The sequence below is a fragment of the Mirounga angustirostris genome, unplaced genomic scaffold (assembly GCF_029215605.1).
Source record: "Mirounga angustirostris isolate CCGP_5_RB_7025 unplaced genomic scaffold, mMirAng1.0.hap1 SCAF_14, whole genome shotgun sequence".
NCBI classification, from domain to species: domain Eukaryota; kingdom Metazoa; phylum Chordata; class Mammalia; order Carnivora; family Phocidae; genus Mirounga; species Mirounga angustirostris.
In genome coordinates, this window is record NW_026991722.1 from 56062570 (window position 1) to 56085355 (window position 22786).

At 38.8% G+C, this 22786-nt stretch overlaps 1 protein-coding gene across 9 annotated transcripts in view; it reads left to right on the top strand.

Annotated features, from left to right (window-relative positions):
- Window positions 1–22786, top strand: part of ARHGAP28 (Rho GTPase activating protein 28) — a 225329-nt gene that overhangs the window by 148485 nt on the left and 54058 nt on the right. For all 9 annotated transcript variants that reach the window (XM_064577897.1, XM_064577900.1, XM_064577901.1 and 6 more), the window contains 2 exons: window positions 12529–12618; window positions 20824–20908. In XM_064577897.1, coding sequence (XP_064433967.1) covers window positions 12529–12618; window positions 20824–20908 — 175 coding nt within the window. The remainder of the gene's footprint in view (window positions 1–12528; window positions 12619–20823; window positions 20909–22786) is intronic.

The following is a 22786-nucleotide window of genomic DNA, read 5'->3' on the forward strand; positions in this document are numbered from 1 at the left end:
GTGATTATGGAAATACAAATAAAGCCACAGTGAGATATTTCCACATAACCTATGGAATGACTAAAATTAAAAAGACTGCTAAGGGTGCAGAACAGCTGATGCTCTCCTGCACTGCTGGTGGGAATGTAAAATGGTCCATCCACTTTGGAAAATAATGTGGCAGTTTCTTAAAATGTTATGCATATACCTACCACAGACCCAGCTGTTCTACTCATACATAATATATATTCATACAAAGACTGAGTCACAAATGTTTCTAGCACAATAGCCCAAATGTTTCTAGCACAGTAGACTGAGCCACAAATGTTTCTAGCACAAGAGGAACAGTTTTTTACTTACAGATAAATGGATGGACAAATTCTGGCATATCCATACAACAGAATATTACTCAGCAATAAAAACCAATGAACTATTGATATGTACAACATGGATGGATCCCAAAGTGGTTATGCCATGTGAAAGAAGCCAGACCAAAAAGATTCAATTTATGTAAAATTATGGAAAACGTAACTAACCTGTAGTAAGGGAAAGAAGATTGTGATTGCCTGGGGACCTGGGGATGGATGAGGAGAGGAGGGAAGGAGAGGTTAACAAAGGGATATAAGAACATTTTTGTGGTGCTGGTTTTGGTCATTATCTTGACTATGGTGATGGTTTCACAGGCCTACATATTTATCAAAACAACATCAAACTGTAGACTTTACTCTTTAAATATTTGCAGTTAATTGTATGTCATAGCTCAATAAACCTTTAAAAAAGAGTCCACATGACATCTTATGATTTTATTAATATCCAAAGTGTTTATTTTTCAATAAGTTACTTAAATAGTCTGTTTACGTATTATATGCAGTTGACTCTTGACTCTAAATCACAAATGCCACTGAATTTGGCATTTACAAAAGTCTTACAATGCAGTCTAACATCATAACAAACCTCTACAAATCACTTCTTGTATAGATAAGATGTGCAGTCCACAAAAATGAATTAGTCATTCAAGGTGTTAGTCTACTGAAAAAGCAAAGTAGTTGATCTAGTTTATTTCCGTGTCTTAAGTGAAAATCAAATGGCTGCACTTGCTATTGATTCCTAATTCACTGCAGAATACAATCATAGCATCTGTTAAAAACAATGTCAGTTACATCTGTGTTTGTTTTGTGGAAAAGAAAATCTAAAGAACTTTAAAGAAGTAGGAGTTTGTTTTAATCACAAAACAAGTAACTGCTGGTGGGTAGACCATTGCGGGTACAAGTGCAATACAACGCAATGCCAGTCTTAGCATGAACTTCTACCTTTTTACTTTTATGCTGCCACCATAGCATGCGGATTTAATCCTTATGCTTACAAGATGGTTAGCAAACTCTGGATACCATGTTGATGTTCCCGATAGGAACATGTGTCACCTGACTAACCGTTACTAATAGAAAACCTTAGCTGTCCTGGAAAACCTTTATGGTAGAATTTCTGTTATTGCTAATTGACTGACTTTTGCACTCTTAACATTATTTGTTTTTCTTATTTTAGTTGCCTAAATCTCATTCCTTCATAAATGAGGTTTTTTTTTTTTGTTTACCCTGCCGATTTTTGAATTTTTGAATTTTTAATTTATTTCGAATCTTTTCCTGGAGTTCTGAACTTTCATGAGGATCTGCCGTTTATTTCATTCATTTTGGTCTCTGCTCGACAAGTTCTTTCCACCTGAGAACTGTTTTTTTCCCCTCTAGTTTCTGGACAATGTCTTCTGTTATGTCTTAAGTCATTTTTTTTCCCCTATTTTCTGTGCCCCACCCGCCTCCACAAGCACATATTAGATGGTTGTTGCCAGGCTTAAATTGAATTTCGGTATCTTCTTTTTTTTAATTTTTTTTAGAGATGGGGGAGGAGGGAAAGGGAAGGGCAGAGGGAAAGAGAAAGAGAGAGAATCTTAAGCAGGCTCCACCCCCAGTGCGGACCCTGATGCAGGGCTCCATCTCACGACCCTGAGATCATGACCTGAGCCAAAATCAAAAGTCAGACGCTTAACCAACTGAGCCACCCAGGCGCCCCTGAATTTCAGTATCTTCTAAATTTCTTCTCATGTTAGTCTGTTTGCTCTGTTTCTTCATCTTTATTTTCCAGATTAGTGATTTTTTTTCTTGGTCGTGAATGTAGTTTTTTAGCTTGTCTCACTCTTTTTCTAAATTTCAGTAAACAAATTCTTATTTCTCAAGAACAACTTTTTCCCCATTATTGCAGCTGTGGGTTCTTGGTTCGTAGCAGCAATAGCCCCTTAAATCACACTGAAGAGAAGAATTAAATTTTTTTAAGGAATCACATTATTTTTATGTTTTTTACTGAGGTATAATTTACAAACAGTAAGTGCATGTATTTTAGGTGTGTAATTCAATTAGTTCCAACATGTTTTTACCCATACAACCAAGTCCATCAAAACAGAACATTTCCATCACAGCAGAAATCTCTCTGAGGCCCTTCCCCGCCAATTGTCCTCCTGCTCCTACCCAGGCAAGCTCTATGGTGATTTCTAACACCTTAGGTTGGTTTTAACTCTCACATAAATAGAACTATAAATACAAAATGCACTCTTGTATCTGCCTTTTTTTCACTTACAGTAACTTTTAGATTCATCCATTTGCTGCATGTGATAGAAGTTTGGTTCTTTTATTACTACTAGTAATCCATTACATAAATATACTACTATTGGTATATCTATTCACCTGATGATGGACATTTGGATTGTTTCCAGTTTTGAGCAGTTATGCCTAAGGCCACCATGAACATTGATTTCACGTAAAGGATGTGTATTGTCATTTCTCTTGAGTAAAGGTACAGTGTAATTCAGAGTTTTGGCAAACAAGCCACCCACAGGTCATCACCCATAGCTCATAAACTCAGCAAGGAATAATTTAGTAGGTAAATAAAAAATAACTAAATTCTAAAAACATCTATAGGGAGAAACAACAACAAAAACTAATTTTTGTGTATATATCCCAAGTAGAGGATGTTGTGAACTAAAGCTTGGTCCTCACGGGTGAACTCATACATAAAAATAATAGACTACCATATAAATTTTTTTTCAATACTTTCAGTATCAATTTAGATACAAATATTTAGGTTTTTTTCCAGTTATTTTTCAAATATAAACATCCTGTGGAGAAATGTCAGCTTTTGGAATGTGTAATAATAAGTGACACAAACAGTAAAGTGTCTCCCTGAGTGTGAGAACCATCTGGTCAGGGAAGTGCACACTCCCGTTGAGTGACAGCAAGTGTTTCAGGTTTTAGGTTTTGCCTCCAGTGCAGAGAGAGCTTCTGACCGGGACTATGGATCCAGGGTGTTTTTCCCTTTCCAGCTCGCCAGTCCCTCCCTTGTATTGATGTCCATTGAGAATACTGTCACAGCAAGAGGGTGAGATGATCCACCAGATGTTCCCTCCAAGGAAGCATAGGGTAGAAAGTGTTCTATAAGGCGGAAGGTACCAGCACACTCTTAGGTGGAATTATACAGCTCTGTGGGCCCCTGAAGTTCTCTGTAGAATCATAGCACAGACTTTATTAATTTTTAATTGATGAGAAAATTGCTGTATATTTCCTCTGCACTTGAGTAGATCAGTTTTCCCAAAGGCTGAAATTATTGATTGTGTGTTCTTAGAAGTGGGGTGTACTTAACTTTGAAGTGTGTAGAGGAGGCAGGTAGGTTAGTAAACATTATCCACAGATGCCAAACCAATGACAGGGATGAAAAACCGAATTTATTACTTCCAGGCAAAACTGATTTCTTTCAGGCTCCCCTCCATGTCTTTTTTAGGCCTCCTGATTTCCTTCTCTTTTAGACCCGTATACTCATGCTAGGATCCCACCCTCCAAGGCAGTTAGTTCATTTTATTTAGACTACATATTGGGGGATGTTCCTGCATTATATTTAGGGGTTGTCTATATATTTAAAAGGTTGGTCTACTTGGCTTCTATTTTGCAAACATTTTTAACTATTTACCTGGGACCCTTTCATACTCTTTGTACAATTCTGTTGTTTTTTCCTCCCTCTCTAGAAATTTTCTTTTATGCTACTCTTAGGTAGAGGTTTTTATTTTACCAAACCAATTCTGTTTTTCATCTAGAAATTTCTGAGTTGGTCCACTACGGAATTTTTTTTTTTTTAATTTATTATGTTACTTTAGTCACCATACAATACATCATTGGTTTTTGATGTGGTGATCCACGATCCATTGTTTTCGTGTAACACCCAGTGCTCCATGCAGTATGTGCCCTCCTTAATATCCATCACCGCGCTAACCAATCCCCCCTCCCCCCTCCCCTCTAAAACCCTGTTTGTTTCTCAGAGTCCATAGTCTCTCATGGTTCATCTCTCCCTCCAATTCCCCCCCCACCACCATTTTTCCCTTCCTTCTCCTAATGTCCTCCATGCTATTCCTTATGTTCCACAAATAAATGAAACCATATGATAATTGACTTTCTCTGCTTGACTTATTTCACTTAGCATAATCTCCTCCAGTCCCATCCATGTGGATGTAAAAGTTGGGTATTCATCCTTTCTGATGGCTGAGTAGTATTCCATTGCATATATGGACCACATCTTCTTTATCCATTCATCTGTTGAAGGGCATCTCGGCTCTTTCCACAGTTTGGCTATCGCGGACATCGCTGCTATGAACATTGGGGTGCATATGGCCCTTCTTTTCACTACATCTGTGTCTTTGGGGTAAATACCCAGGAGTGCAATTGCTGGGTCATAGGGTAGCTCTATTTTTAAATTTTTGAAGAACCTCCACACTGTTTTCCAAAGTGGCTATACCAACTTGCATTCCCACCAACAGTGTAAGAGGATTCCCCTTTCTCCACAACCTCTCCAACATACGTTGTTTCTTTCCCTGTCCATTTTTGCCATTCTAACTGGTGTAAGGTGGTATCTCAATGTGGTTTTGATTTGGATTTCCCTGATGGCTAATGATGATGAACATTTTTTCATGTGTCTGTTAGCCATCTGTTTGTCTTCTTCAGAGAAGTGTCTTTTCATATCTTCTGCCCACTTTTTGACTTGATTATTTGTTTGTTGGGTGTTGAGTTTGAGAAGTTCTTTATAGATCTTGGATACCAGCCCTTTATCTGTAGTGTCATTTGCAAATATCTTCTCCCATTCTGTGGGTTGCCTCTTTGTTTTGTTGACTGTTTCCTTTGCTGTACAGAAGCTTTTATCTTGATGAAGTCCCAAAAGTTCATTTTTGCTTTTGTTTCCCTAGCTTTTGGAGATGTATCTTGAAAGAAGTTGCTGTGGGCGATGTCAAAGAGGTTACTGCCTATGTTCTCCTCTAGGATTTTGATGGATTCCTGTCTCACATTGAGGTCTTTCATCCACTTTGAATTTATCTTTGTGAATGGTGTTAGAGACTGGTCGAGTTTCATTCTTCTGCATGTGGCTGTCTAATTTTCCCAGCACCATTTTTTTCCATTGCATGTTTTTTCCTGCTTTGTCAAAGATTATTTGACCATAGAGTTGAGGGTCCATATCTGGGTTCTCTGTTCTGTTCCATTGCTCTGTATGTCTGTTTTTGTGCCAGTACCATGCTGTCTTGGTGATCACAGCTTTGTAATATAGCTTGAAATCGGGCAACGTGATGCCCCCAGCTTTGTTTTTCTTTTTCAACATCTCCTTGGTGATTCGGGGTCTTTTCTGATTCCATGCAAATTTTAGGATTGTTTGTTCCAGCACTTTGAAAAATGTCATTGGAATTTTTATCGGGATGGCACTGAAGGTATAGATTGCTCTGGGTAACATAGACATTTTAACAATGTTTATTCTTCCGATCCATGAGCATGGAATATTTTTCCATCTTTTTGTGTCTTATTCAATTTCTTTCATGAGTGTTTTGTAGTTCCTGGAGTATAGATCCTTTACCTCTTTGGTTAGGTTTATTCCAAGGTATCTTACGGTTTTTGGTGCTATTGTAAATGGAATCATTTCTCTAATTTCTCTTTGTACAGTTGCGTTGTTAGTGTATAAGAAAGCAACTGATTTCTGTGCATTGATTTTGTATCCTGCCACATTACTGAATTGCTGGATGAGTTCTAGTAATTTGGGGGTGGAGTCTTCTGGGTTTTCCACAGAAAATATCATGTCATCTGCGAAAAGAGAGAGTTTGACGTCTTCTTTGCCAATTTGAATACCTTTTATTTCTTTTTGTTGTCTGATTGTTGCTAGGATTTCTAATACTATGTTGAACAGTAGTGGCGAGAGTGGGCATCCTTGACGTGTTCCTGATCTTAAGGGAAAGGTTCTCAGCTTTTCCCCATTGAGGATGATATTCGCTGTGGGTTTTTCATAGATGGATTTTATGAGCTTGAGGAATGTTCCCTCTATCCCTGTACTCTGAATAGTTTTAATCAGGAAAGGATGTTTTATTTTGTCAAATGCTTTTTCTGCATCAATTGAGAGGACCATATGGTTCTTCTCCCTCCTCTTATTAATGTGTTCTATCACATTGATTGATTTGCGAATGTTGAACCACCCTTGCATCCCGGGGATAAATCCCACTTGGTCGTGGTGGATGATCTTTTTAATGTATTGTTGGATCCTATTAGCTAGGATTTTGTGGAGGATTTTGGAATCCATATTCATCAGGGATAGCGGTCTGAAATTCTCCTTTTTGATGGGGTCTTTGCCTGGTTTAGGGCTTAAGGTAGTGCTGGCCTCATAGAATGAGTTTGGAAGTTTTCCTTCTGTTTCTATTTTTTGAAACAGCTTCAGTAGAATAGGTATTATTTCTTCTTTGAATGTTTGGTAGAATTCCCCAGGGAATCCATCAGGCCCTGGACTCTTGTTTTTTGGGAGGTTTTTGATCACTGCTTCAGTCTCGTTACTGGTTATTGGCCTATTCAGGTTGTCAGTTTCTTCCTATTTCAGTCTTGGCAGCTTATAGGTTTCCAAGAGGGCCTCCATTTAATCCAGATTGCTCAGTTTATTGGCATACAGTTGTTGATAATAATTTCTGATAATTGTTTCTATTTCCTTGGTGTTAGTCATGATTTCTCCCCTTTCATTCATAATTTTATTAATTTGGGTCCTTTGTCTGTTCTTTTGGATAAGTCTGGCCAGTGGTTTATCGATCTTATTAATTCTTTCAAAGAACCAACTTCTAGTTTCGTTGATCTGATCTACTGTGTTTCTGGTTTCTAATTCATTGATTTCTGCTCTAATTTTAATTATTTCTCTTCTAATGCGTGGCTTAGGCGTCGTTTGTTGCTTTTTCTCTAGTTCTTTAAGGTGTAGAGTTAAGTTGGTGAATTCGGGATTTTTCTATTTTTTTTGAGTGAGGTTTGGATGGCTATGTATTTCTCCCTTAGGACCGCCTTTCAGTATCCCATAGGTTTTGGACCGATGTGTTTTCGTTCTCATTGATTTCCATGAATTGTTTAAGTTCTTCTTTGATTTCCTGGTTGACCCAAACATTCTTTTTTTTTTTTTAAGATTTTATTTGTTTATTTGAGAGAGAGAATGAGAGAGAGAGAGAGAGCACATGAGAGGGGGAGGGTCAGAGGGAGAAGTCCTGATGCGGGACTTGATTCTGGGACTCCAGGATCATGGAGTCAAGCGAAGTCAGTCGCTTAACCAACTGAGCCACCCAGGCACCCTGACCCAAACATTCTTGAGCAGAGTGGTCTTTAGCTTCCAAGTGTTTGAATTTCTGCCAATTTTTTTCTTGTGATTGAGTTCCAGTTTTAGAGCATTGTGGTCTGAGAATATGCAGGGAATAATCTCAGTCTTTTGGTATCAGTTGAGACCTGATTTGTGACCCAGTATATGGTCTATTCTGGAGAAAGTTCCATGTGCACTTGAGAAGAATGAGTATTCTGTTATTTTGGGGTGGAATGTTCTGTAAATATCTATGAGGTCCATCTGGTCCAATGTATCATTCAAAGCTCTTGTTTCCTTGTTGATTTTCTGCTTAGATGATCTGTCCATTGCTGAGAGTGGAGTATTGAGGTCTCCTACAATTAACGTATTGTTATCAGTATGACTCTTTATTTTGGTTAACAGTTGGCTTATGTATATGGCTGCTCCCATGTTAGGGGCATAGATATTTACAATTGTTAGATCTTCTTGTTGGATAGACCCTATAGGAATGATACAGTGTCCTTCTGTGTCTCTAATTACAGTCTTTAGTTTAAAATCTAATTTATCTGATATAAGAATTGCTACCCCAGCTTTCTTTTGAGGTCCACTGGCGTGGAAGATGGATCTCCATCCCTTCACTTTCAGTCTGGATGTATCTTTAGGTTCAAAATGAGTCTCTTGTAGGCAGCATATGGATGGTTCCTGTCTTTTTATCCAATCTGCAACCCTGTGCCATTTTATGGGAGCATTTATGCCATTCACGTTGAGAGTGATTATTGAAAGGTATGAATTAATTGTCATGATGTTGCCTGTGAGACGTTGTTTTTATAGATTGTCCCTGTAAATTTCTGTTGTAGATCACTCTTGGGGTCTTTCTCCTTTTATAGAACCCCCGCTTAATATTTCTTGCAGGGCCGGCTTAGTGGTCACATATTCTTGCAGTTTCTGTCGGTCGTGGAAGCTCTGCATCTCTCCATCCATTCTAAATGAAAGCCTTGCCAGATAAAGTATTCTTGGCTGCATGTTCTTCTCATTTAGTACCCTGAATATGTCTTGCCAGGCCTTTCTGGCTTGCCAGGTCTCTGTGGATAGGTCTGACGTTATTCTGATGTGCCTCCCTCTGTACGTAAGGAATCTCTTCCCCCTAAGTGCCCTTAAGATGGTTTCCTTGGTTCTAAGATTTGCGAGTTTTACTATTACATGCTGGGGTGTTGGCCTGTTTTCCTTGATCTTGGGAGGGGTCCTCTCTGCCTCTAGGACGTGAATGTTTGTTTCATTCCCCAGATTAGGGAAGTTCTCAGCTATGATTTGCTCAAATACATCTTCTGGTCCTCTCTCTCTCCAGTCCCTCCGGGATTCCAATTATTCTGACATTGGAATGCTTCATGGTGTCACTTACTTCTCTGATTCTATTTTCATGGATTCTGAGTTGTTTTTCCCTGGCCTCCTCTTTTCCCTTTTTATCTATTATATTGTCTTCCAGGTTGCTTATTTGCTCTTCTGCCTCAGTTACCCTAGCTGTTAGATTATCTAGATTGAATTGGATCTCTTTGGTGGCATTTTTAAGTTCTGCCAATTTACCTTTCATTTCTGCCCATAGAGACTATTTTGCCATTAACTGATTTCTCCATTCTAGCCATTGTCTTCACAATTGCTAGCCTGAATTCCATCTCCGACATCTTGGTTATATCTGCATCCATTTGTAAATCTGTAGCATAAGTCATAATCTCTGAGTCTTTTCTGTTTGGGGGCTCCTCCTCCTACTCATTCTATTGATGGGTGTTTGAGGGAATGTATAGAGTCCAAATTATTGACCAGAACCCAAGCAAGATGCACCTGTTTTCTTGGGACCTTAGGGTTGCTGGCCTCTTGTTTTCCCAGCCTGTCTTCTGGGGGAGGGGCCTGCTGCACTGTTACTCAGGCAACCCTGTTTGGGTTGAGTTGCCCTGCACCCCTGTGGCGGGGGATGGGCTCAGTGGGAATCAGTCTTTGGGGCTTTTGTTCTCTGGCGGCTTTCCCTGGCGGCTTTCCACATCTCTTCGGCGAGTCAGAGCAGAAAAGACCGTTTCCAACCCTCTGCCTCAGAGCAGAGAGACCTCAGTCTGTTCTTCAGTGAGCTCTCCAGGCCATACTGTCTCCATTTCTGTCCATGCTGCTATAAACTGCAGCGTCCTGGGTTGTGCGCCCCTCTGCAGCACTCCCAGTCCTGCCTCCAGGTCGGGGCACGTCTCTGCCCTTTGTGCTTCTAAAACCGCCAGCCATTCCCAGTTTGCGTTCGCACGACCCCGCTGCTCCGGGTTTCCGCCCCGGGGGCTGCCCTAAAATCCTTTCCCCGCCGCTACCGGTCTGCGAGTCTGTGCCCCGTCCGCAGTGTGCGAGGCTGTCGCTCACGGGCGGTGTAGGATCCCCACGGCCAGGCACCCTCCTGCTGCTGTTTATCCTCTGGTATCTGCCCGCAGAATCACGGCTCCCCGCTTCATACCTCAAAAGCAACCGCCTGCGATACTCTGTAGAGATGCAGATCTACTTACATCTCAGGCTGGTTTTGTGGGTGCTCAGATTGATCTGGTAGATATCCACTTCAATTCTGGGGACCAGTTGAAATAGGGTCCCCTACTCCTCCGCCATCTTTCCTGCTATGGAATTCTTTTCTGGTTTCCAGTGCTATCAAAAATGACCTCTTTTAAAATGTATAAAATATATACGTTATATATAATAACGTAATATATAATAAAATATATACGTTATATAAAACATATATATAAATATATAAATATAAACGTGTTATATGTATATAAAACATATATATATGTTTTCTGCCATTTTTAGTGATGAGGGTGGGAGGGGAGGTAGGTAATTGTCAGTCCACCATCTTATACTAGTTTTCATGTTTTATTTGTCCCTTTAAAAAAAAGGTTCTTGGGGTGCCTGGGTGGCTCAGTCGTTAAGCGTCTGCCTTCGGCTCAGGTCATGATCTCAGGGTCCTGGGATCGAGCCCCACATCGGACTTCCTGCTCGGCGGGAAGCCTGCTTCTCCCTCTCCCACTCCCCCTGCTTGTGTTCCCTCTCTCGCTGTGCCTCTCTCTCAAATAAATAAAATCTTTAAAAATATTTAATTAAATTAAAAAAAGGTTCTTGGGCGCCTGGGTGGCTCAGTCAGTTAAGTGACCGACTTTTTTTTTTTATTTAAAGATTTTATTTATTTATTTGAGAGAGAATGAGAGAGAACACATGAGAGGGGGGAGGGTCAGAGGGAGAAGCAGACTCCCTGCCGAGCAGGGAGCCCGATGTGGGACTCGATCCAGGGACTCCAGGATCATGACCTGAGCCGAAGGCAGTCGCTTAACCAACTGAGCCACCCAGGCGCCCAAGTGACCGACTGTTGATTTGGGCTCAGGTCATGTCTCAGGATCGTGAAATCAAGCCCAGCTTCGGGCTCCATGCTGTGTGTGCAGCCTGCTTAAGATTCTTTCTCTCCCTCTCCCACTGCCCCTCCCCCAACTCGAGTGCACATGTTCTCTTTCTCTTTCTCAAAAACTTCTTTGTTCATTTTATAAAGTAATGCCTGCTGTCTATAAGAAATGTAGACGATGTGGTCAAGCAAGGTGAGTGACAGGTTTTTTGTTTTGTTTTGTTTTTAGAGAAGGAGAGAGAGAGAAGTGACAAGGAGGAACAGAGGGAGAGGGAGAGAGAGAGTCTCAGGCTCCATGCCCAGTGCAGAGCCCAACACGGGGCTTTGTCTCACAACCCCGAGATCATGACCTGAGCCAAAATCAAGAGTCAGACATTTAACCACCTGAGCCACTCAGGTGCCCTGAGTGACAGTTTTTTAAAAAACGAAATACTGAGGGCGCCTGGGTGGCTCATTTGGTTAAGCAACTGCCTTCGGCTCAGGTCATGATCCCGGAGTCCCGGGATCGAGTCCCGCATCGGGCTCCCCGCTCGTCAGGGAGTCTGCTTCTCCCTCTGACCCTCCTCCCTTTCATGCTCTCTGTCTCTCATTCTCTCTGTCTCAAATAAATAAATAAAATCTTTAAAAAAAAAAAAAACGAAACACTGTATTTTCATAAGTATCAAATACATTCTGTTTTGCAATAAGCTTCCTTCAGTAAAGAAAAGAATATTATGTCTTAAATTTTAGTAAAGCAGTGTCCACTACATCAAAAGTCTCTTATTTCTAGCTTTATAAATGAAAAACATAACCTGGTACTATTGCTACTGAATTCTAGTCACTGCAAAAGATAATCATAGGGTGTGTTTCAAAGCTAAGATTAGACATGTTTGGCCATATGTCATGGAAGGGTTGGAGTTAATTTCGCTTCACATGGAAATTTGGTGGTCCAAGTCTGACAGGGCATTACATGATGTCTTAGCACAGACCCAGGTGGGCTTGATCTTCCACCTCTGTTGTCCGTTGCCGTGGCCATCATCCTTATTCGAACAAGATACCTGGCAACTCGAGGCTGTCATCTACAGTGCTGTCATGAGTGTACATAAGCTGACCCTCTTCCTTTTGCTGAGGAAGGCCTTAGGTGTTCTAGAAGCAGTCTTGCTAAAATTACACATACCTCTCATTGACCACACTTGTCACATGATCACTCAGCTGCAAAGAAGCCTGGAAATGAAGTTCTTTGGTTTAACTCCCTGGAATCAAACCAAGACATTGTTAAGGGAAATGGAGTTTGTGGCAGGTAATAACAGTGTCGGCTACAGGGGCCAGTGTCTGTCAAAGGGTCTGGCATTTAGGTACTCATAGTGATGTTCCCTGAAGGACTGGATGTAGCTGTCCCTGCCCAGGCAGTCACAACTTCGTATAGTGTCACACATGTCTAAACAGATACACATGGTGTAATATGTTAGAAGTGTTTGCCTGAATTAAAATGGTACTTTTATTTCTCCATTTAGCCAGATGATGCTTCTCTCAACAGTACCACCCTGTCAGATGGGTCGCAAGATGAAGAAGGGAGTTTTGCAGTTCCTAGCAGTGGCTCTGTGGTAAGTCATCACATGCCACAACAATTGTGCATCGGGGCAAAGTTACAAGTTCAAAGCAAGAAGAAGCAATTTCTTTAAAACAGATAAGGAAAACTTGAACTGAGATTGTGAAGAAACCACAGGTGCCAGGAGACACACCAACATTTTCACAGTTAGGAAGTAGGAGACTCAAAACTGAGGCATGACTAAATCTCAGTTTAAAAGAGGACTCCATAAATTAACACCACTGTGGTCAGAAACCAAAGGATGTTCTTTATGTGTATCAAGCCCAGAGGAATCTGTTACCTTTGATCCTCTTGGCTGAGTTCACACCAGTAATCTGGCCTAATTCTGCCATTTAACCCAGAAGTCCTTTTTCCCTGTGGGATAAATTAAAAAGCCCTCATCCTGATATTGAAGGCACTATTGCCTTAGATCTCAGGACTTACCCATATACATCCTCCACTTCTGACACATTCACTCACTTGGCCTTGAGTAACAGAACTTGTACTTTTTTTGATCAGAAAGTCTTATTATTTCCTCTCCCCTCCCCAGAACCACTGGACATCCCCACTTGGTGTCTCTGTGCAGGTGCTCTGGCAGGGGGTGATACAGTGGACCAGAAGTAGTGAGAGACCCTGTTCAATGAGGTTGTGGTTATTCAATAGCAAGTTGATGGCAGGCAAGAGCACATCAGTCAGGCAGATAGATGGAGTGGGCATATTCACATGAACCTCTGAGCAGTAGTTTCTCATCCATCGTCCAGCTGGAGACAAAGGATGGTTGATGTTCACATGCATAGCACACTCTCAGTAGATCGCTGTTAGCCCTAGGTGAAGGAGCTTTTCTGTTGTGTTTTTAGATTTTTGGTTTTGAGGTTGCTTTGTTACACAGTGATCATATAAGAAGCACAGAAGAATGTAAGTGACATTTGTCAATGAGTAACTTATCAGTAGCCCTACAGGTTATGGCACAGATGGACTAGGACTTACCCACAATGTCTGGCCTATTGGCTCTACATTCGGCTGCTACTTTCCTATTTAAGATTGTTCATTGGAATGCAAATGAGTGAGGATGTCTCTGTTTTAGAGATACTTTCCAGTACACCCTACTTACTGATGGGTAAAAACAAAGTAAGTCACTCACAAACTCTGATAACTACTGAAGTGAGGAGTTACCTACAAGAGACCTTTCACAGTTGTGCTATGCCTCTCTGCCTAAAGACTCCTGCTCTAAGGCTTTTGCACAGGATCCTGTATATTGTGTCTCAGCTGGTGGTACTGTGCGCCCAGGGCACCATCCCTACGCATTCGCCTCAAATCTGCCTACATGCTCCCCTCCCCTCTATATGCCCATCTCTGAGAACTATGGATTTTGTCTTGTAAGTAGTTATAGAATATTTTTACTCCCCTCTTTTCCTGTAACTGCTTCCTTAGTACAGAAACAAATCATCTTCCTGTGTTACTGAAGTAGCCCCGAAAGTGATCTCCCTGACTTTAGCGTGTACCCCTTAAACTCATCCTTCCCACAGCTGTAAGTCATTGATCTAAACATTCAAGTCTTGTTTTAATGCCTGCTGCAGTCCCCCCACATCTTCTAGTTGACATAAAAGCTCCTGACATAGTCTGACCCCTTCTGTCTCTAGCTGACTTTCCTGCCCTAGGCATTTTATATGAGCCAACAAAGGATTGCATGTGGTTCCATGCACGCACCAAGTAACACCTGAAGCAGAATGGTTGCAGAATTGAGTTGCTGAGGAGGATTTGGGGTTGGCCTTATTTTCTAGGCTTTCATTGATCCATTCATTCATTCACCAAGTCCTTATTAGGTACATATTGTCTGCAAATAAGATTCTTGAAAGTTTGAGGTTGTAAGAGAAAGACAGTAATCTTATGTAGCAGTTATAGATAGTGTCTCCTGGAGTATGTTAATCATTCAGATTTTGTTTTTCTGAAAACTGATTGAATGCTGATTATGATATAAATAAAAGTTTCAGGGGTATTGAGACTCAAAAAAATCTTATTGGTACCAGTCTCCATTGTGACTTACTTTGGATTGCTTGTTATTCAGAATATCTTTACTTAGAAATGTTAAACAAATTAGTTAGTTGCTAGAGTAGCCAGCCCACAGATGAGAACTTAACCCTTACTGCATCTGTACTAAAAATTATTCTAGAACTTCTTACCATGAGGGAAATACATTTTGACTTCCCTGCTTCTTGGTTATAAGGAGCCATTGGCACCCCAGTTTGGTTCCTAAGTTTCTTCTAGATGATAGCATTCTAGTAATTCAATGAAGTGTTAGCAAGGGCTTCAAGGGCTCTGGCCATGACTCTTGTAAAGTAAATGTTACCTGGCAGTATAAATTCCCAGGGACATTTTATTGTCATCTTCAAGACTTCAGAGGGTCCTAGCAACTTGCCCTTTGGAGTTTGTGTTGTGGAATGTTTTAAAGTAGACAACCTAACTTTAGTAAAAGGATAACTGTGGCTTGACCAATACTGTTCCTTTTTTTTTCAATCTTTCATCTTTTCTATACATTTGAAATGTCAATTTTATGATAATTGAACCTGTATATGGGGTCTATCTTAATTACTATGACTCTGTGGTTTGTTTTTGAAATCTGTTGGGATGTGTTCACCCTCATTGTTCTGGACCAAAATTTCCTTTCCTCTTCTCAGGAATTTTTACTTCCAGATGAACTTAGGATAATGCTATAACCACCCATTAAATAAATCTTGGTAGGACTTCACTAAGAACTTCACTGAATTTAAAGATTAATGTTGGGGAGAGAATTCACATCTTAAAATACTGACTCATCCCACTGAGAAATAATAGTTGTGTTTTTCCATTTATTTATTTCTGTCCTTCCTGTAAAAGTTCATAATCTTTCTTACATTCTTTTCCATATACATTTTTCATTGATTAATTACTTAGGAACTTAATAGTTTTCATTGACATTTTAAAATGGTAGGTTTTTTCATCTTCTGGTTTGTTTTTGCAGAGATGTAAGGAAAGTAAGTTATTTGGTTTCTCACAAAAACTATTATAGCTTCCTTTCTGAAAATTTTTACTGCTAGGAACTTTTCATTTGACTTTATAATTTGTACAGATAATCACCTGAAATAGTGACAGTTTTCGTTACTCATTCTTTAAAATAGTCATTTTATTTCTTTTCCCTGTCTAATTGGACTGACCATAATCACTTGTTACACTGAATAATAATTATGGGGATCTTTTGATAAGTTCTTGATTTGCTCATGAAGTCTTCCAAGTTTCATTATTAAGTAGAATACTAGTTCTAGGTTTCTGAGCCTTGTAATTATTTTTATCAGAAATGGAGGTTGAATTATATAAAGTAATTGTTCATCATCTATTAAAATAAATATATTTATCTTTGTTAAGCAATTACCTTAGGAAATTCTGTTGATAGGTCTTTCTAATATTGAACTATAATTTTGTTGCTAAATAAAACCTACTTGTATTATATTATTCTTTTATTACATTATGGAATATCAGTTTGTACTATTTTAGCATTTTTAACAACTGTCCTATTAGTAGGATTCTAGTAGTGGGGTTAGTGTATATATAATTTCTTTTTGTTGTTACAGAGTTATACTAATCTTGGTACAAATATGTTAAGAACTTTGAATCTTTTTTTCAGTGTTTTAGAACCATATACTAAAATTTGGTGTAAATATATAATCTATAAAATCCATTATATTTAAGTTTGTATTGTAATTTGTTTATGAAACCACTAAGACCTGGCATCAGTGTAGACATAGTGTTTTGATTACTTTTTCAATGGATATGGTTTTAGAGTTATATTCCTTTATATCCCAAATGGTATGAGTTTTGGTAATGTATATTTGTTGTTGCAAAACATTCAGTTTATTTTTTTTAAGATTTTTTTTTTTTAATTCACTTGAGACAGAGAGATACAGAGAGAGAGAGAGAGAGAGAGAGAGCATGAGCAGGGGAGAGGCAGAGGGAGAGGGAGAAGCAGGCCAGACATGGGGCTCAATCCCAGGACCCTGGGATCATGACCCAAGCCGAAGGCAGACGCCCAACCATCTGAGCCACCCAGTCACCCCAAAACATTCTCAATATATGTTGTTGTTTGTGTATACACTCATATATTCAAATATACATGCACCTATTTAGGTGTATAATTTTAAAGTTTTCTGTGAGGTAGCTATTTCTCCTTTTATATTCCTAATTTTTATGTCTTTTATCCCAATTAGAACTGTAAATAGTTGCCTGTATCAGCAATATTTTTTAGGAAGTCACTTTAATTAATGAAGCCTACTTTTTCTCTTGTATTAATTTATTTAATCCTTATTAATTTTTCATTCCTTCTTAGTTCTACTGGTATAATTTTTTTTAGTCTCTTGGATTATAAACGTATTTATTTTTAATCTTTCTTATTTGCATTTAAGGCTAAGAGTTAATCTCTGAATAATAGTTTAGGTTTTATCATGGATTTTTGGAATTTAATGCTCTTATTGTCTAACATTTAGCTTATAATTTCACATGTGATTTAATTTAATCCAGGATATTATTGGAATGACTTTAAATTCACATTTGGATAGATTTTATAATTGGTACTATGTTTTATTTCAAAGTTGTTGCATATTTGTCAGTGAGTGTGACTTATTTAAGTTTATTTCTGGAGTATTGGGTATCTACCCAAAGGAAAAAAAAATACTAATTCAGAAAGTTATATGCACCCCTGTGTTTGCAGAATTATTTACAATAGCCAAGATATGGAGGCAAGCCAAGTGTCCATTAATAGATGAATGGATAAAGATTGTGGTATACATGTATACAATGGAATGTTAGTCAGCCATAAAAAAGAATAACATCTTGCATTTGCAACAGCATGGGTGGGCCTACAGGGTGTAATGCTAAGTGAAGTAAGTTGGACAAACACAAATACCATATGATTTCACTCATATGTGAAATTTTAGAAACAAAACAAATGAACAAAATAAAAAGAGACAAAAAACAGACTTTTAAGTACAGAGAACAAAGTGGCATTGCAGAGGGGAGGTGGGTGGGAGGATGAGTGAAATAGATAAAGGGGATGAGGAGTACACTTATCTCGATAAAGACTGAAAAATGAATAAATATGTTGAATCATTATATTGGACACCTGAAACCAATATAACACTGTATGTTAATTATACTTCAATTTAAAAAATAAACATTTATCTCTGGGGAATTTGGCAAGATGTAGATTTATCAGTTCTGATCTCAGGTGTAGAAGGGGAACCTTATTATCTGTATTAACTCAAGGCAGCTTTTATACACAGAGTTATAACACACTGACTCAAACCTTGAGAAAAAAAGAAGTAGCTAGTCAGGAAGGTCAGAAACATCTTTTGAGTTAGTGAATTTCTCCTATAAGTAATGAACATGAAGAATGTTAGGTATGGTGTTTCTTTCATGTGAAGAAAATATCATACGAAGTCTAGTTTTGAGAGAACTCAGGCAGGTAGTGCCAACCTTCTATAGGTTGGAATTCAAAATAATCATCCCCCATATATTCTACTCTCCAATCCCAGTGCTGTGTGATTTGGGCGGCAGAACAAGCATCACTGGCTGGAAAACCTTGACTTTCCTCACCAGTTGAAGCCCCAGCCTCTTGTGGATGGGCACATAGGGAAATGGTAGGATCTGTTAAGGACAAGCAAAGGAAGTGTGTTTTAAATGGGAGTGGCATTAGTATTTCAAATATATTAAAATAAACTAGTAAAAATTTTAAAATGATGCTAGTGTTAATATGTTGAATGGGTAAGTGGATGTTTTAAAACTGTAAACACCAAGCACCTAGCCTTTTCACTCAATCTATTTAAGAACTCAAAGTCCATTTATTGGCAGGTTTCTCCTCCTTTTTCATTTTTACCACATCATTCCCCTACTTTAACACATGAATGTTCCTTTGTTTGTTTTGTTCTGTTTTGTTTTAACCCTTATGAGTGTCTCTTCTTCTCTACCTGGCTTTCCAAGCCTTCTGTAACTTTAGCTGACCATCTTGACCAATTTATTTCTCATATTTTTCTAATACCTTGCCTCAACTCTTGGCAAACCAGTGTCTCCACAATTCCTTGTAGCAGAAATGTTTCAGATATTTCCATACCTGAAATTTATACCTCCATTTTGGACTTGCATGTTTTTGTCAGCTGCCTCTGCGTCTGTAAGTCCTCTCCATCATGCTTTGAGTTCCAGCTCAGGTTCACCCACCTCTGGCTGCACCTCTTTCTTCTCCATTGCCATCCAATAAAAACATAGTTGTGTTGTAGAAATTAGCTCTTAACAGTGGGTTGATTGTTTTTTAATAATGTTCCATAAATGTTACTCTGTACTCCTCATTATAAATAATAGCTCAAGAGCAGGAATCACAATTTAAATTTCTGCCTACCCCAAGATAGCCCCCAGAATAATTTGTATTACAATGGGCAGGCACTCCATCAGTCCAGTAGGGCTGGCTAGAGGCCAGTAAATCAACTCAGCAGATGGACACTTCTCCACTTCACAGATTAAGAAACTGACATTAGTAGGCTTAAGCATCCCAAACCATCAGTTGCAGCCTTTAAATAAATGTCTCACAGTTTTCAAGAGTGTTGTCTCCCATGGGTGAGTTATTTCAAAGTTTGAGAAAGCATTTCTTTTTTGGAAAACTTCAGAAGACCACTGAAAAGTGGTCCATATCATTTTAAGGATTTTAGTGTACCAGTAATCTTTATTCTGTAGTTTCGTTTTTAGAACTACCAAAAATCTGATGGACAATGACTTGTATGGCTCTTGACCTTTTTATGTCTTTTCATTCTTCTACCAGTTATAGTAATTTGGAATCTATGTTTTAATAACTGGCCATGTATTTACATGATTTTTACACAATTACAAGTGTGTCATCTCCTTTGGAATAAAATAGGAAAAAGAGAACACAAGGCTCAGAATTCGAGACTCCCTTTTGTAATTTGTGAAGAGTCTTTCATGAAGCATGTGTTCAGTTATTGCTAAATAAATATGAGAATAAAAGAAACAACATCAGGCTCTGGGGAAAAAAATGAACAGACTTTATATTGAATAGTACATAAAAGATTGCTGATTGAATACCAGATTTTCATCATCACACACATTCATAGATAATAACTACCACATTAAAATTTATATTGGCAGAAATGGTAGGATTGGTGTATAAATTTTTTTTTTTACTAATACCCATCCAGACTTGAGCAGTTGACTTGCTTCACGGGGCTTTACAAAGATACTCAACTTCTGGGGAACCTGGGTGGCTCAGTCGGTTAAGCACCTGCCTTTGGCCCTGCATCAGGCTTCCTGCTCAGCAGGGAGTCTGCTTCTCCTTCTCCTGCTAACCCCTCCCCCCCATGCTCTCTGCCTCTCTCAAATAAATGAAATCTTTTAAAAAAAAGAAAAGATACTCAACTTCTGATAATATTGCAGGGGAAGACAATGCTTTGGCGGGATCTTGGTAAAGAAAGTAGCAAATTAGAAACTGAACTAGAAAACATACTTAAGTTTTTAGTAGTTATTATCACTCTGTATTTTGTCATGGAGGAATTAATATGTTAATTATTAACAGTAGCCAACCCTCATATTGTGCTCAGTGTGTATCCGATATTGTTTGATGTGATTACAGAACAAGTCATTTAAAATTCATAGTACCTCTTTGAATATGTTTTATTATCATCATTTTACAGATTAGGAGATTAAGTGATAGAGAACTCAAATGACTTGCTCAAAGTCACGCAGTAAGTGGGAGAGCCTGGATTAGAATCCCAGCAGTCTGGCCTCAGGGTCCTTTCCGTTAGCCATCTAGCTATGTCATCACCTGAAATTTAAGACCAATACGTGTGACTACCACATCAAGAATAACAAATACTGTAATTATCAAACTATGTGACATAAGCATTGTAATTTTTACATCTTAGGAAAGGTATGAGCAGCAAGTTCTCAAGAGCTAAGAAGACACAGTTATTTTGACCTTGACACATTTCTCTGTTGAGAAACCCTTGTGAGCTGTACAGGTCTGGACTGAACATAGAAACAGGAAATCAGGTGCAAGCCCTGTATGAAATCAAGAGTTGCTTTGTATGAAAAGAACTTTTGTAAACTGCAGAACATAAATGAGATTGGAATGTGGGGTAGCCTGTATTTTTATGGTAAAATGTCTTGTGTTCATCTTAACCTTGTTTCACAGTCTATACTTGAGACTATTCCAGCTCTACCAGTTCATTCCAACGGATCTCCAGACCCTGGACAGTCAGTTCAGAATGCAATGAGTGGTGAGTGATACATCCTTCTATATTGAACTTAAGCTGTGTCTTCTCGCTTTTGTTCTGGCACTCAGTACAGTTAGCAGTGACTTTGTCAAGGCAAAATGTGTGGGTTTTTTTTTTTTTTTTCCCATTTTGATTCTATCACTCCAGCACTCACTCCCTGCCAGCTCCAAACACCCCATTCTGTCACACCAGACAAAATTAATTGAGCCAAATTGGAAGCAGAATCTTTTTCTCCTTCACTACCATCACATCATTTAGAACTTGTCTTTGATTTGAGATCTCTTTCACAAGTAATCTGGATCTGCTTAATAGTTGCGAATGGGCTGGGAAGTAGGACACTTCCAAAAATCTCTACTTATGTTCAAGTGTATACAGCACCAGAGCAGCTCTAACATACAAGGCTACAGGGTTAGCTTTTAACTGGATCTCTTCCACTTGAGTATTGTATTTTTGTTTAGTATTTCTGTTTAAAATTTTAAAATCTGTTGATTTGCAAATTTCTCCATTTAACTTTTAGTGTAAGATTAACTAGGTCTTCTATTATTTTTGTTGCTGTTCTTTGTGTTCTATTTGGTTGTCCTTTAGTCACTACCTACAGAGTAGTAAGGTAAAAGAGATGAGTTCTCTTTTTTATAATCAAATGAGCTCAGTATGGAATGCAAAATCCTCCTTATAGGAAATAGGTTCCTTCAAGGCTCTACTTTGGTGATTCCTTGAACTTTTCCCTAAATATGGGCCCCTTCCCATATACAACAGAACTTCATACTTTCAGCATTAGCTTCAAAATTCAAATAAGTTGGGGTTTTGAAAACGTTCTAATGTTTGTTATTCAGTTCAAATCATGCCACTATCAAAGATAAATGTCTGCTTGGGGTGGTTTGGTCGTTTGGAATACTGTAATCACCATACTCGGAAGAATCTGTCCATAGAACCTTAAGAAGTTAGAGTATTATTGGGCGCCTGGCAGGCTCAGTTGGTTGGGCATCTGACTCTTTATTTCAGCTCTGGTCATGATCTTGGGGTCGTGGGATTGAGCCCCTGTGTTGGGCCCCTCACTCAGCAGGGAGTCTGTTTCCCTCCTTCCCTCCCTCCCTCTCTGCCCCTTCCCCCACTCATGCACACTCACGTGCTCTCTCTCTCTCTCTAAAATAAATACATCTTTAAAAAAAAGAAGTTAGAGTATCATTTAGCAATCAGTCTTCTTCCACTAATGCAAACCTCTGTATGATGAGTGAAAATCAAAACTCCCCCTTGGCCATCTCTTAAGTTTTTACTGCATCCATTTATTGTATTTTTGATTAGTGTTTCTGTTTAAAGTTTTAAAATCTGTTGATTTGCAAATTTCTCCATTTAACTTTTAATGTAAGATTAATTAGGTCTTCTATTTCTTTTTGTTGTTGTTGTTGTTCTTTTTGTTCTATTTGGTTGTCCTGTAGTCACTGTCTATAGAAGAGGATAAAAGAGATGAGTTCTCTTTTTTATAATCAAATTGTTTTTTCACTGCAAATGAAGTTTTTCCAGCAAGCCAAATCTTAGTCAGAAATCAGAGTTTAGGATTACTCAAATGACTTCTGGATTCACTTGTTTTTGGTCAAGGAATCTATTGTCTTAATTTCAAACTGCCTCACGGAGAATGTGGGACAGTTCTTGTCACCCATTTGGCTGTTTCTTAATAAACAGCATACGAGGTCAGGTAACCAAATCAAATCACAAGAATTTGGATCAATTTACATGAGCAAACCCAGCAGTGTAGTCCAATTGAATTTGAACACATCCTAAGAGACAAACATCCCATAGTTTGGGAGAAACAAGAGAAGTGAATTTAGGCAGGAATTCTTGTGGGGTCTTCACCCGTTCTCCTTCTGCCTTAAGCTTCTGCTT